Consider the following 15907-nt stretch of genomic DNA (forward strand, 5'->3'; position numbering starts at 1 on the left):
CCTTCTTTTGTATCCACTTCTGTGTTTGTCTCAAAATCTGCATTTAAAATTCTATATTTGAATCCCGCCTTAAACATGTTGTCCTATGAAAAAAATATGGTAACTGGTTAAATGTAGCCCATAATTCTAAACATTTTTTGTATTTATATTTCTTAAAAAATGTTTAGATCCAGAGATATTCCAGAAATAATGTTAGAATAGCGCCACCTGTAGTTTCTAATGTGTCCACCTCAGTAATTGTTACAAGGTGGTCACACATGCTCAGTCTTGCTTCTCTCTCTGCTCCACTGGGTATGAGGAAGGATCCCACAGGTGGTGAGCGGCCGCTTCTGAAGTTGCTGCGTCTTCTCTGATATCAGAAGATAGGTTGAGCCAATGATTAGAGAGGAGACAACATGACTGCAGAGAAGCAAGAGTAGGTGTGATCTTCCTGGAACGATTCCTGAGGTAGACGCATAAGAAACAGCAGGTGGCACTATTCTAACATTAGTCCTGGAATATCTGTGGATAGAATATTTTTTTTAAAGAAGTGTAAATAGAAAAAAATGTGTATAATTATGGGCTGCATTAAACTAGAAACAGTATTTTTCGAGGTCCAACCCTTTTAAGGAAATGGGATAATGTTAGGATAAAAACAAACAAGATAAAGGAGAGCATGTAGAAACAAGGAGCATTTTAAGTTCCATGCATTCTGTAGCATATGGAAAATTAGGTTAATAGGGTTTTCGGACCAGAAGAGGTTACCACAAACGATATATGTATATGCCATACATATCTTTGTTGGGAAAATGTCCTTAAACACTGGACCAAAATGATGGAACTATGACTGTATAATGATACGGTTTCAGGGCCAAACTTCCTAGCAACCATCGTCATACCAGAGAGCTGGTAATCCCATTGAGTAAGCTACAAGCAGATGGGATGAAACACGCTGTACCTTTGAGCGATCATGGGCAGCTGCAGAAACAAGTCATCTCCCTGGTAAATAATGACCTGCATGTCTTTGTGAATTGTACAATGTGACTTCATCACCCATGGTTAATAATCCCACAATATTCATGTAATAAAGGACTCCAACAGTAAAGAGCATCCTGAAGACGTGCAGAAATGTGCTAGTTTTACTTCTAAAATCTAGTGTTCCGGTTTGGAAAAAGCACACTGATGCATCTGTCATTTCTGGCAAGTAGGCCCTACTTATAAAGTTACTTAAGATCTAGTGTTTGGGGTGGATACCAAATAATCTCAGTGTCAGTACACTGCAAGACTTCCTGCACAATCCATTCTTGCATCAACTCCTTTCCACACCAGGAAACTACTGAAGGCCTCACAATGAATTGTGTGAATTGCATATGTGATCGGAAGTTTCCATCTGGCTGTCACCCTAACGTTTTGCATTAATCCTGCACTAAACAGCCCAAGTACACTTGCTTTATGGTATAATATAGCCCTATGTTTTTAGTAGGTTTTGGTATTTCATAGCTAGCTAGCTTAACCTAATAAAAGCATACTACTCACTCTAAACATGTGTGGAGTCGAAGATACTTATAAGAGTTAATGCTTATCTTGGGTTTCTTGCTGCAATTTTTTTGAAATCTCACACAAAAATGGTGGTTTTGCTGGGCTTTTCGAAAAACTACTGCAAAAGATGTAACATGCCCATAACAAGTGAATAAACCCAAAGGGTTTAATAAACTTGTGGCAGAAAATTCATAGGTGTAACTTAAAGTAACAGATGTAAGGCCTCATGCACAAGACAGGGTCGAATCCGGGATCCCACAGCAGGATCCGAAACTGTGCCTGGCCGGTAACCCTGCTCACCTGTCCGGATTCTTCTTCTTCTGTACTGCGGGAGTGTCAGCCGTCATGCGTGCGAGTACAAATGAAGCCGCGCCGAAGCTAGATGAAGACACGGATCCAGTGACCCTTGTGCAGTGCTTACTGCGGAAGGGCCGCAGGACGGATGGCTTCCATTGACTTCAATGGAAGCCATCAGTGCAGAAAACCACGCAGAATGGAGCATGCCGCGATTTTTCTGCCACGAGCGGAAATTTCTGCTCATGTGCCGGAAGCAGCTGGTCTCAATAGGAGGCTATGGGTGGTATTTGCTGCGGAATCCGGGGGCAGCCCCAGATTCTCCAAATCAAATCCGCCTGTGTGCAGTTGCCCTAAATGTCACTTGAATATGTGTATTCCTTCTTGGAGGATCTCCAAACTGAATAGATAAGAATTAAAGTAGTGATCATGAAGGCAGATTTTTTTCTGGATTTCCAGTCCGTAAATCCTATAGAGGAAAACTACAGCCCGTCTCTCCCTAGGTTGAAATAGTTGACCATACATAACTAAATAGCAAATGTAGAGTCCCTTTAAGGGAAGCAACATTGTCTCAGACTTAATATGTAGCACACAGTATTATCCTTTCAGAATAACAACATTAGTGTGCAGACTGAAAGCGCCATAATCAGATAAACTTATTAAAGAAGTCTATCCGAGCCAAGCAGCTGTGTCAGCTGTATCTTTCTATGATCTTCATTTATATTTCAAAGGCCAGTAAAGGCCATTATCAAGATACCATAAGCAGAAACAACTCCTTTGTGCATGAAAGCTTTGTTTAATAATACAATTGTTTTCTTGCACCTATATCTTAAATATATTCATAAAATGCAGACATTGAAAGGGTCTCTAAACGGCTAGGAATTACATCCTGCAAAGTTATAGTTTTGAAGAATTTTCAGAGAAGTAATGTAATGGCCCTTTTTACACAGGCCGATAATCTCACGATTCTTGTTTGTTCGAGCGAACGAGATGGTGACTTCATCAACAGCTCGTCCACGCTCAAGCAGCGCTCGTACAATAGTCGTTCAGTGTTTGAACATTGAGCGTTCAGTGTTTCACATAGGAATGTCAAACTGATTTCTATGCCGGCTAAAAATGAAGAACGAGCAAGAGCCTCAAGATTCTCATTCATCGTTCAGTTGTTTGCCCATAGGCAATAATACGGAATGATTATTGTTCAGTTTCACTCGCTTGAACGATTTTGTGAACAATAAGGCCACAGTCACACAGGGCGGATTCCCGACGGAAATGTCGCAGTTTGGCTGCCGGGTAAAAAAAAATTGGCATGCTGCGGTCGGCAAATCCGCGACGCAGCAGCGGCTTCTGCCGGCTTAGCCGCAGCGGATTTGCCGTCTCGTGCGGACAAGATTTCTGACAAATCTCGTCCACATGGCTGGCTAATCCCGGGATTAGCGTCCGCATGCGAATTTGCCACGGCAAAATTCCGCACGGAATTTCCGTGGCAAATCCGCCCTGTGTGAACCCAGCCTAATCGTTCCATCTAAACAGGTCTTCAGCCAAAGACCAAAGCTGGACATAGACAGTAGAGGGCCCCTATTGAAGAAACGTTTATGAGTCCAAGAGCAAATCTCACAACAGTGAGCCGTTCCTCACAGATCTAGTTTCTAGAAGCCCTTCACTGTTATCTAAATAGAAGATATACAGTAGGTTGGCACCACTCACAATAATGAAACTACAAGAAAGGCCACACACTCAGTACTAGACAGAACCCGTGCCAAAAGGAAACAGCTGGTATGATATAAGCACCAACTGCAATGGGAACTAATGTATAGGAGAAAATATCTTTATTAAAACACGCCGTCTACCGGTAAGAATAAAAAAAATTCAAAAACATAAACCTACAAATAATATGTATATGGGAGTAGATATCACTCTCTTGACCACCCTTTCTACACGTAACAGGAAGCTCTCAGGTGATTTAGTCAAACTAGCCAAACCAAATAGGTAGAAGCCAGCAGAGAGCTGCCCCGATGATTCTTCACCTCATTCCTGGTTTTCACTGAAACAAAGCTGCCTTTATTGTGGGTGCCCGTGGGATTTCCTGCTGCCCATGGTTAGGTAGTATAAATCTCCTGACAGATGCAGTATACATCCGCACAATATATTGTTGTTTAATATTGCATCACAGTCCATTATATGAAATCTGGTAGACAGTAGGAAGGTGGTGACAGGTTCCTTTACCTACAGGGCACCTGTGCGGTAGGGGCACCCCCCTCATGAGGCAGGTTGAGTAATTTGCCTCAGGCGGCAGACTTTAGGTCCTACATCAGGCGGCAGTCAGAAGAGCCTCCCGGCATCTAGCAGCGCTGGGGAAGGAAGCTGCTGGAGGAGCCACAGCACAGAGCAGCTGTCACTCCATCTCTCTGCTCTATGGTCATTATTAGAACCCCCCCCCCCCCCCCCGCTGGTTCTGGACAAGTGCGCTGTACAAGAAGGTGCTAGTGTGCGGATGCTGGAAGTAGAGTAGATGGTATACACAGGGGGAAGAATTGCAGAAAGCATCTCAAGAGCTCTAAAAGTATTTAATATACAAGTCCTTGTATGAGCCTGTGTGTGGATGAATTTGTATATATGTGGACCCCATTATAGTCAATGGGGTCTGCCCAGTGCCGTTCAGGTCTGGCATATATTGTATCGGGTGGGGCCTGGGCGCAGGTGTGAACGTGCCCTTAAACTGCCATGATCTTCACTACCGATTGCTGTCTCTATTTTACCCATGTGATTCAGCAGCAAATGTCTGCTATATAGGAAACAATATCATAGGTTTTCCTTTACCCTGTAAATGGAAACTCAGTTGCCTAGACTTATTATAGAAGCATACATAAGTAAATTATTAAATATATAAGGATCTATTCCTTTATCGGTGATATAAAAATAGTAGAGCTCACTGTATTGTTTCAAGCTTGCAAGAGAGAAGTGGCAATATCAGTAAAATCTCAGCGTACAGACAGTACTTTAAAGTGGACTGGGTGGATGGACAGGCTCTTATTGGTAGACTAAAAGACCTGTCAATTATAGCTGTTGCACAGAGCTAACAATGTTATCTCCACCTCAGGGAAGTCTATGGAGTCCTTGATATCACCTTGACTGATAAGATGAGTGCCGAAGATATGGACTTGGTAAAGGTCATAGTGTCCTATTCTTTGGGGGCGCATACATACTTTACTGACAGTTAAGACTGATCTTTTCTCTTCTGTGTCCAAGATTGTTTCTTACATAGATAATGAAAACACAGAGACTTGTAAGTCTTACTTCTCTGGCCTGACACACCAGAATGAGATCTGTCCTGCATTATTCCACACTTCACGGTCACTCTTCTCCCTGTTATAGTACTGACATTTCACTGGTATTCGGCTACGATTAAAATACATTCTAATTACTATATATAGTGAAAGTATGTTTGCATACTAATTAAAAATAACAGTCTGGCAACTGTAAATGTGTATAAACAATGTCAAAACGGCTGGAATAAAATGAGACAAATCTCTATTGCCCTATAAGGATATTTAGTGCTCAGTCCTTAACTATACCATATTTGTTCTTTCACCCATTTTAAGCATCAGAGGATATGAAAAGTCATCAAAAAGAAAAGCTCCTGCGGAAAGGGAGTGAAAATACCTAGCTACGTAAATAAACACATTCCTGCGTGTCTACATCAGCAGACTATTACAATACTGCTGCACGGAGCACAAGGCTGCGGAGGGGGAGAAGCAGGTCCTTACACAGTGGAGTCTTTACAGAGTCATCCTTCAGAAACTATGAGGGCATGTCATGTGCAGAGACCGAAATAATACCAATTGAGCAGGAAGCGTAGCAGTATGATGCAAGCCTTACTTATATAGTTGGCATGGGCCAAACGATACACACAAAAAGTTTCACATGATTGGTGAACTCTTTGTCAGCTGCCCCAGCACAACGTCATAATTAGAGATGAGCGTATGTACTCGTTTAGGGCTATTTCGCAATCGAGAATCGCTTTTTTCGAGTAACAGCCTACTCGGGTGAAAAGATTCGGGGGGCGCCAGGTAGCAGTGGGGAACAGGGGGGAGCTCTCTCTCTCTATCCCCTTCCCTCTGCAACCCCCTGCTCACCCCCGGCGCCCCCCGAATCTTTTCAGCAGAGTGGGCAGTTACTTGAAAAAAGCAATGCTCGATTGCGAAATAGCCCTAAACGAGTACGTTCGCTCATCTCTAGTCATAATGCTACAAAATCTACGACCAAATCTGCTAGTTTTCTTTTATGCAATTTCATACATGATAGCAGAGCTCTCAAGTATACATTACCATAATAAAGAACACACTAAAACGCATTATAAAACACAACGGGCACCGTTGGCTTCAGCAATGACTGCAGGTGTTTGCAGGCATGGTCTGCACCCAACATACACGCTCGGCATAAAGTATAGAATGTGTTTACATTTTAGATGGGTTCGATGAGCATTTACAGCACTTTGCATCTCAGATTACTTTCAATGGAAGAGTGAAGCAGAGAATCAAAGATGTCTGAAAATGTAGAACCTTCATGGGAGATAATGTTAGCGAGTGATAAAAGATAAGGATTGAATATCTTTTGCAGCTGTTTATACAATCCTGATTTCGTAGACAGTGAAAAAGAAATGGATAGTGGCAACCATCATGAACGTAGGTTGCCTGAATCTGTACATATTGTCTTCTAGTTCCAGATTTATCAGTTGTGCATCCATGTATCACAAGTGTATTACAATGAAACACATATTGTGCTTCTCCATCACAACATCATAAAGAAAGTTGCATCAACAGGACGAAACTTGCAACATGTAAAGGAGAAACAGTTCTTATAAAATCTTGGAGTGCCTCCCTTTCCCAAATCTACTGGCTGCAGGACTTCCAGAAAATATCCACGTGTTAGGAGCCGAACCCAAGAAAGTTCTGAACTCACAGCCTGAGAATATCTGTAAATTCCAAAGCAGTTACTCGGAATCCTCTCCTTGCCTTATTTGTTCTTCATCCTCAGCCCAGACTCTTAACTCCTGCTTCCCCCTCTAAACTGCCTAACATAGTCCTTAGCCAGCGTTAGACTGCAGGTTCTTTCCAGCTAAAAGGGCTTGTCTGACAGGGCCTCCAGCATAGAAAATGAGCTGGCTTATATTTTGAACAGTTGTAGGTGTTAAAGGGGCTTGTGTCCCACTTAATTTTATATATAGTTTTGGGCACGGGGAAGCCCACAACTATATAAAGGCAATATACTTATGATGGCACCGGACTGTCGCTTCGATGCTACGGCATATGACAGGTGACATCACCAGGTTTCTGGTCTGGTGACGTCCCATAAACCTGTCACGTGGGCTTCTAATGCAGAAGTTTACGGGCGGTCTTCTGATGACGTCCCTGTCAGACCTTCTATTGGCTGCAGCAGTGACATGTGTAAACAACCCAAAGTAAAAAAAAAATAATGGAGGACCGGAGTGTGTGGCGAGGAAGCATCACGGCAGCAAAAAGGCGAGTACTGGGTTTATTTTTTTTTTGTATATAAAATGTATCTCCCCCCCAAAATCACCAATGTAATAATTACATAGAAAACCCTTTTAAGTGTAATCGTTTAAAATACATGTATGAGATGTATGTATATATTGCTTTCTCATTCATAAACAGGTAGAACATCAGGACACTTGTCATAATGAATAACAAGTGTTATCTGGTGGAAATCTCAAAGTCAAGGGGAACACAGAAGCTCAACAACTACGAGTTGTAACCCCGTCAATAGCAGGGGCACCCTATAATGAAACATCTTATGTGTGATTGTAATATAAATCTGGCTACTGGCCAGGCCACTGAAGTGTGGTAATGTTGTGGGGGCATACTTGTGACACCCTTTGCCTGCCACTGGTCCCAACACCTAACAGTCTGGTCAGAAAGGCCTAGATGGTGGGCAATTCATTCATACGACCATCCAGATTCTCTCATTCCAATAACGCGCCCCCTCCCAAACTCTGTTAACTCTGTGAAATCTCTTCAATGGTGTCGTAAAAGCATGTCTAGTGGTCAACAAGCTCTACATAAGCTGAAAAAGAGGTCCACTACACATAAGTAGCCTTTGGGAGCCTTTCTATAGGACAAGGGTGGAACCACCTTTAGGGCCTCAGGTGGCAAGACCGTTCATCTAATCACGCCACAACTCTGATCATTTGTATATCTGCCTGAGATGTAACTGCATGCCGAGTTTCGCAGCAAAACGACAATTCCTCCCAGGTTCTTGATTTTCTTTTTTTTTCATACCAAGAGTGTACTATTATACAATTTATTTTACATTCTTCGAAATGCCTTCTTATTCCCATTTGTCAGTTTTATGGAATTATGAAGATTAAATACACCTTCAAGCTAGTTGAAGATGGAAAGCAGTTATTAGCAGTAATTAAGGAGGTTGTGAGACCATGAGGGGAGCACGGTGTGGTTAGCAAATGCCTGCAGCTATTTTCAAGTTTTACTATTATGAGCCGCACTAAAAGACCACTTTGACCAATTTGAGACATACGCTTTAAAAAGGGTCATTTCGGTACATCATTGTGTCATATTAAAAGATCGGTTTGCACAAGCATATTGTAGAACGGCATATTGTGCTTCTGTAGCTTCTAATCAACTCTAGAATGACAATTATCGAACAGTATAGATGCACTGGTGGTGCAGAACTACCCAAATACCCTGAACTCTTAAAGGGGGTTTCCAGGTTACACTAACAACAGAAAATGTTATTAAAATTTACAAAAAATCACTCACCTCTTAAATCTCCCGCCACTATAGCTCCGACACTTCGGAGGATTCCCCATTTATTTCCCCGCAGTGCTGTATACCTACATGGCCACTGCAGCCAATCACTGGCCTCAGCAGAGATAGTATGTATAGCGGGAGACTGCGGAGAACAGTGATTAGCTGTCATGGTCACAGCAGAAAAATAAAAGGGGGGGACCAGCGGAGCGTCAGAACTGGAGTGGTTGGGTATGTGAAGGGTAATATAAATTAGTTTTTTTTTTCTTTTTTAATTTCCATAATATTGCGTGCTCTCGGGGTAATTTGTTAAACTCTGGGACAACAGCTTTAAGTAATTTTCCAGATCTTTAGCGGTGTAACAGTATATAGCGTTTAGGCCGCTAATGACTGTACAACTCCGTTTACAGATTACAAGTGCATCCTGTGAGATTAGCGTTAATTACAACAAGGACATTTCCCCAATTAGTGAATTTGCATGGTCTGTGAGTAACATGCAGAAGGTATTTAAGTAATGAATATACAGACCAGTTCTAACGATAACTACTTACTTCCACCTCATATCGTTACATGTTTTAGAGAGTGCTAATTTCTGGCTATTTACTCCTAACGCTGCTGTGTAAGCTTATCGCTATATTTAGGAACCGTCCTCTACTCAATTTTTTGAAGGTTATCACAAATTGTAATCAATGACGTACTCCAATAACTAGACAAAGGCATTCTTACTGGATTACTTCACATTCTGTATGTACACAGTAACATATCAGTAACTTACGATACATTCAATTATGCTTTTGCAGTATTACAATGAACTCTCCAAACTTTTGTATCGACAGGGTTATAAAGAATTATGATTATGGACCTGATGAAGAAATGTATTCTTACAGTTTACCATCCATTTCCCTGTATATTTGAGGTTTTGAACAGTGGCTAAATAATCATTTAGGTTTTGTACGTATAGACAGGGTGGCATATCCACAACATTAAGGAGGATCTCTCTCCTTGGGACATTTGGCCCTCACCTCTGCATCCTGCTCTTGCAAGGTGTAGGTCTTCTTCAAGCATTGGAGTGTTTTCGCACATAACGTCTTCTCCTCCAGCAGCAAATCCAAAAGCAAAACCAACTGATCTGGAACAATCTGCGAACAAACAAAAGCTGTTAATACACTGGTTGTTAACTATTCCTATAAGTCATTCACATACGACTCCCATCAAACAAATCTATTGCTTGCTTCCATTGAAAGGGACTGGGAACACATCGGGAACACAACACTCCTACGGTATAATTCATCATAATGAAAATCACTCGTCACCACTATGGCAAGCAGCGAGCTGATTGTTCTATTGAATGCATGTGATTAAAAAAAGTCAGATTTTACAGCTGCCAATATTCTGTTGGACGTGTAATGCAGAGGCTCTGCATTGGGGGAAGAAAGTGGAAGGTGATAAAAGTGTCTGGGTCATAACCCAGACATACGCTGCTCAGCGTCTTGTCACTTGTCCCTAGGACTGGAGTGACTAGGCCTTGTTGTAATTGTAGGTGAAGTATGTCTGCGAGTCCTCAGCCTAGAAGAGACAGCTCTGTGTAAACAAGTCGGCTATACCATGTAATAAACACATAGATCAAATACAGATATTTTTCTAAGTAGTCGTCATTTAAATAATTTTCAGATTTTTTCCACTCGTGTTCGTCTCAGTCTCACCTAGAACGAACTAAGGAGGAAAAAAAACAAGCCGCCAGACTTTCCGTGCCTATAAAGCCAGAATCGTAACAGAACGCAGAGACACGTTTCTACAAGGAAAACTTTGAAATGCTACGCCGAGGAAATGCCTCACAAACAGAATAGAGAGGAAGTTGGAGATACGCATAGACACAGTTAATTTAAAGACAAAACACGATACAATCTTCAGCTGCCCGTAAATACATATGTTTCTTTCCGATGGTCTTATTTGATCCGCTACAAGTCTCACGGTTCGTGTCACGCTCTCCGCTTGTAAATCTCTGCCAATTGCATGTTCTATGTATCTAAAGACCAGGTGCGAGAGCCCAATATAAATTACCCAGTTGCCAGACAGCTTAGGAAAGCTCAAACTTTCCAAACAACAATGGCTGCCCTCAGGACTCTTCTATCTTATCTTACCGCCACAACTGACATTTAAATTATACACCATTTGCATTCAATTGAATGCGTTTCGGTTTTGCAACCCCATCGTGATATTTCTGCCCTCAAGGAAGAAAGACTTTTTTTTTTTAATCTCATAAAATGGAGGTATAAGTTATCAGAAAGCAATGTCATTGTTGTACAGATGTACTCGGCGTACGTGCAGGGATCAGATATCTACCCGTCAATCTGAACACCATCACACATTGTAGAAACATTGCTTCACCGTGAATAATTCTTGTCACATTGATACATGGACATTCCTTTTTTTTAGAGAAAATATATACAATTTTTTTTTTTTTTAAAGGCCAAAACATTGAGAATTTCAAATTCTAAAATAAAAACACGAAATAATCCGCTAGGGTTAAAATCTGCAAGACGTGAATAACAATGACATATTACAGTACATACGAGTATATTCGGCTAGATTATTATGACTACAATGTAGCCTTCGATGATAAAAAAAAAAATAAAAAGGGCACAAAGTATTCAGTGGAAAGAAATGCTTTATTTATTCTGATCTGGATAAATCTTAACAAGTATGGATGGAAGTTTTGCATTTGCAGGGCATACAGTACATCACATACTTGATGGAAATGAGAAGATAAGACTGCGGCAAAGTGAAAAAAAAAGTTATGTTTTTTTTTTTTAGGTAAATAAAACAAAGCCAATCCAGTATATACGCCGGCGTGTTAAAAATGAAGATAAGAAGCAATGAAAAAAATAGGAAGGATATAAATAGCAAAGAGCCAACGATAAACATTCACTCAGGTGATCATAATGCTGAAAATATAGAAATAGAAGAACTGGGATGATAAGGAATATTTATGGTGTTTTCCTTTAAAAACACTAATATGTTATGTCTTCGTACAATTCCACCAAAATCAGTCAAACTGTACAGGGTTTACATCATACATGTCAATGTTATAGTGCTAGAGTCTTACAGGTTTCACAGTAACCTGACCAAGAAGTTACAAATAATCTGCAGATATGGTATAATCTAAAGTAGCATTGCCAGAGAAGGTGGTCTAGGTTGAAGCACGGCACTTATATACTTTATTTCTCATTATACATATATATATATATATACACACACATATACACACACACATGCATGATTCAGGATTAAGAAGCGTGAACAAAGGCTATATTGTGCAAGAAATGTGAATATTGTAACATTCTAAAAACGGTGTTTTACACTATGTGTTTATTCAATGCTCATCGAATCAGTATTTTTTCCTACGTTTTTCAGCATGAAATCGGATTCAAACAACATCCATGTCCATAACTGAACTAACTTCAGAAGAATCCACGTTGCACACTTGCTGCACTACCAACCAAGAGGCTATAACTGTAGTTATATCCAACTATCCAACGCAAAATCAAACTTTTCAAAAAGTCCCTAACATTTGCAGCATCCGTACTCCATTCTAGCCTGTAAGTGCGTTGATTTTTATCAGACAGGAAATTCGACCTGGGAATTAAAACAATAGGAAATTTAAAGAAGAAACCTCCCTGCTCTATAAAAGAAGAAATAACTTTGTGGTTGCCGGACACGGCCCATCTGTCTCACAGTAGAGAAGAAAAAAAAGCAAGACCACCCACAAGTCCCAGGCACGATCTGTCAATCCATACATTACAGCAGGACAATTAATGGCAGGTTCTAGGTCTCGACTACAGACGGTTAAATACTGACCTTTCCACAGCCATGAAATGTGACATAATTCTGCATTTGAACATCCCCAGCTCCGACGCAGGAGTGGGGATCATACACATCGCTCTACAGCTGGCATGCTGAATATCCCATTTGGTTCAGACTGCACTTCAATGAGGGTATTGAAATCCTCCTCTGAGAGAAAATGTGCTGTGGACTAATGCAGCGAGCGATTGATAGTGGCGTGTTTTCTATTATTACTCCATTATCACACTGGGATCTGTGCCTAAATGAGGCATACTTCCTCCCTGATGCCATTTCCTTTTATCCTGCCTGTAGTCTAAAAGCGGATCAATGGGAGTAATACATATGATGTCACTTCAATTTACAGACACTGCCTCCCTCTTTCTCATAGTTCAGATAGATCAATTCTTCCCAAAAATGGTTAAGAAATGCTTACGGATCTTCTTCTACCAGAAAAGGGTTCTCTGCTATATTTATCCAAGCTACTACAGCAAGAACTGTTTATACTGAATTTTCTGAAGAGAGAAAAACGACCATGGAAGTAGCATGAAACGGTTTAGCATGCGGTAGAGTCACAAACACACATCCTAACCGCTTGCATATCACTAATAGATCCTATGTAGATCATAGCCCTACAACAATATATATAGAGATATACACATACCATGTCGTGACATCTATCAGCTGCAGAAACAAGCATGCAACTGCAAGAGGTGGTCACAACCATCACGCAGAATTCCATAAGAGGTGACACAGTTTACGTCTTCTGATATTCAGTACATAACTGAGCTCTTTCATTGCAATTAGGAAAAAATTATAGAATATGGGAGTCTCACGCCCTTTATTTCCAGCGGAGTCCATGGGAAATGAGTGGGACTCTTTTATGGCGTCTACTGAGTCTAACGTCACCCCTATAGCCTCTCACTAGGACTAGATCACAATACAAGAAGCTTTACCTGTACAGGTACGTTTACACCTGGCAGATTTGCTGCAGGGAAAGGTGTTCTATACATGTCAATGGGGTCATCTCTGCAGTCCATGCAGCATGGATTTCTGCAAGCCCCATTCAGACGTGGGGACAGTTGGAGATATTTCTGCAACAAATCTGCCACGTATGAACATGCATATGTAGAAATAGTGTGAAGAGATACAATATGCAACTATATACGATATATACAAACATATTATATATATATGCAATACGAAATATCCACAAAAAGATTTGCTGACAGTAATGGAAAAACAATACTACATAATCTGATCAACAAACACATCCCATATGTGTGTAGATAATAGTACTAGTCTTAGCAGAAGCCCCAAAGCCCAAAATAAGCCTTGGGCGACAGTTAAGCTATGTGAGCCCCACTTATACATTTATATGTGCATTTTTCTATTTTCATTCTCTTTAACCCTAAAAAATCCAAATAAGTAAGGACTATTTGTTAAAAAACACAGGTAAACAAATGCCAGGAATGTAAGAAATCCGCTAGATGTCCCAAAATACCTTGTTCATAAAGCAGTAAAACATTTTCTGTAAACCAATAGGACAACACCTTGCTTCGCTTATTCTCATCATATCGTATGGCAGTATTGCACGGTACCAAGCAGCATGCACCACGTGTTCCTAAGCTCAATGTCCTGAATATTTGCAGTTTACAGTTGAAGAATTTGGACGATCTTCCGGGGGGCGGGAGGCAGCAGGGTGTAGCAGGTGGAAACAGGGGGAAGCTCTCTCCCTCCCCCGCTCCCCCTGGCACCCCCCAAATCTTTTCACCCGATTAGGCAGTTAATAAAAAAAAAGCGATGCTCGATCGAGTAATTACCCTAAACGAGCACGCTCGCTCATCTCTAATAAGCAGGTTGCAACGTTTAGTTTAGGCAGCACTGACACTGTACTGAAACAAGCAGTGAGTGATAATGCAGTAATATATATTGTATTTATTTCACATTATGCGTACCTACCAAGAACAAAATAAAAGGGGAACAGTCACATGGCTCAAAAAAATGCATTTTGCCTATAAAGCATTTAGATACACTTGTAGTAGAACATTTGCTACAAACACTTATTAAAGCTAATTCAGTACTTTGTGAAAAGTTGTATCTCCTTTAAGGGTTTCTACGGTAATTGTGCCCTTTTTAAATATTCTAACTGCATCTACATACTGTAAATAGTAGCTTGAATACTTCACATTTACCTAGCAGATATATACATAGACCCTCATCCCCTAGCACCTGCTTGTGTATGTACCACTACACTGTTGTCACTATACTGAGAAGGCTTTTAATTAGAGATGAGCGAGTATACTCGCTAAGGCACATTATTTGAGCGAGTAGTGCCTTAGCCGAGTATCTCCCCGCTCGTCTCTAAAGATTCGGGGGCTGGCGGCGGCCAGGGAGCGGCGGGGGAGAGCGGGGAGGAACCGAGGGAGATCTCTCTCTCCCTCTCTCCCCCCCGCTCCCTGCCGCAACTCACCTGTCACCAGCGCCGGTGCCCGAATATTTAGAGACGAGTGGGGAGATACTCGGCTAAGGCACTACTCGCTCGAGTAATGTGCCCTAGCGAATATACTCGCTCATCTCTAATTTTAATCCATTTTGAATACTTTTAAAGTTCTAATACGTTCTAGCACTGCTCACATTATGACAATGGAGATTCTTGTAATCTGGTTATAATTGCAGGTAAGGGGCAAAATGCTGGACATGTCACTGACTACTGGTCCATACTAAAGACAAAAACATTTCTGAAGATCTAAGAGATTTAAGAAAATCTTTTTGTTTTCTGGAAACTCCAAGTTTCACAAGTGTTTCCTTCGTTTTAAGCTCACAGACAGTGATAGTGTGGGGTGCATTCCAGGACAAGGGACGTCTAGATGAAGAAGAGTTAAAGCTCTAGTTTCTGGGTAGTGTCTGGGTTGGAATGTTAAGTATACTGTATCCCTTAGGCAGACACCAAATTTCATTTTATGGTTTGATGACTTCAAGGATAAGCCTTTCTTCAAATACTCAATAATTTCAATCTTATATTGTCATCGTGATTTACAAATAGATCACGAATAAGGAATCTACATAGACAATCTAAACCTGCCTTAGCCTGTCTGCACATGGATTCGGGGGGCATTCATGAAGGCCAAAGGGCATCAACTACAATTATTCTTGTCTACATTTTTTTCTATAATTTTTTTCTTAATTTTCTATCATTTAACGTCATAAATATTATTCTAGTCCTTTAAAGATTTTTTTTAACACTTTCTCGAGTGTTAAGCGGAGCAAATATTATTAAAGATTCTGGAATGCATTAATACTAGTATTTAAAACATACGAATAAATTACACAGTATATTTTACCCACAATGGGAAGCGATGTGTTTGTCCAGAGGTACCGTGGGGTCCAAACACCAAGGCCACATATCCAGGCTGATCATATGTTAAGGTCATATCATGGTAAAACTAACCCAGAAAATACTTTCCATTTGT

The 15907-nt window shown here is 40.8% G+C and overlaps 1 protein-coding gene across 3 annotated transcripts in view; it reads right to left on the bottom strand.

The window, feature by feature from the left end:
* AOPEP (aminopeptidase O (putative)) overlaps positions 1–15907 on the bottom strand; it is a 342915-nt gene that overhangs the window by 33135 nt on the left and 293873 nt on the right. For all 3 annotated transcript variants that reach the window (XM_066604087.1, XM_066604085.1, XM_066604086.1), the window contains one exon: positions 9617–9733. In XM_066604087.1, coding sequence (XP_066460184.1) covers positions 9617–9733 — 117 coding nt within the window. The remainder of the gene's footprint in view (positions 1–9616; positions 9734–15907) is intronic.

This window comes from Eleutherodactylus coqui, chromosome 5 (assembly GCF_035609145.1).
Source record: "Eleutherodactylus coqui strain aEleCoq1 chromosome 5, aEleCoq1.hap1, whole genome shotgun sequence".
Lineage (NCBI taxonomy): Eukaryota > Metazoa > Chordata > Amphibia > Anura > Eleutherodactylidae > Eleutherodactylus > Eleutherodactylus coqui.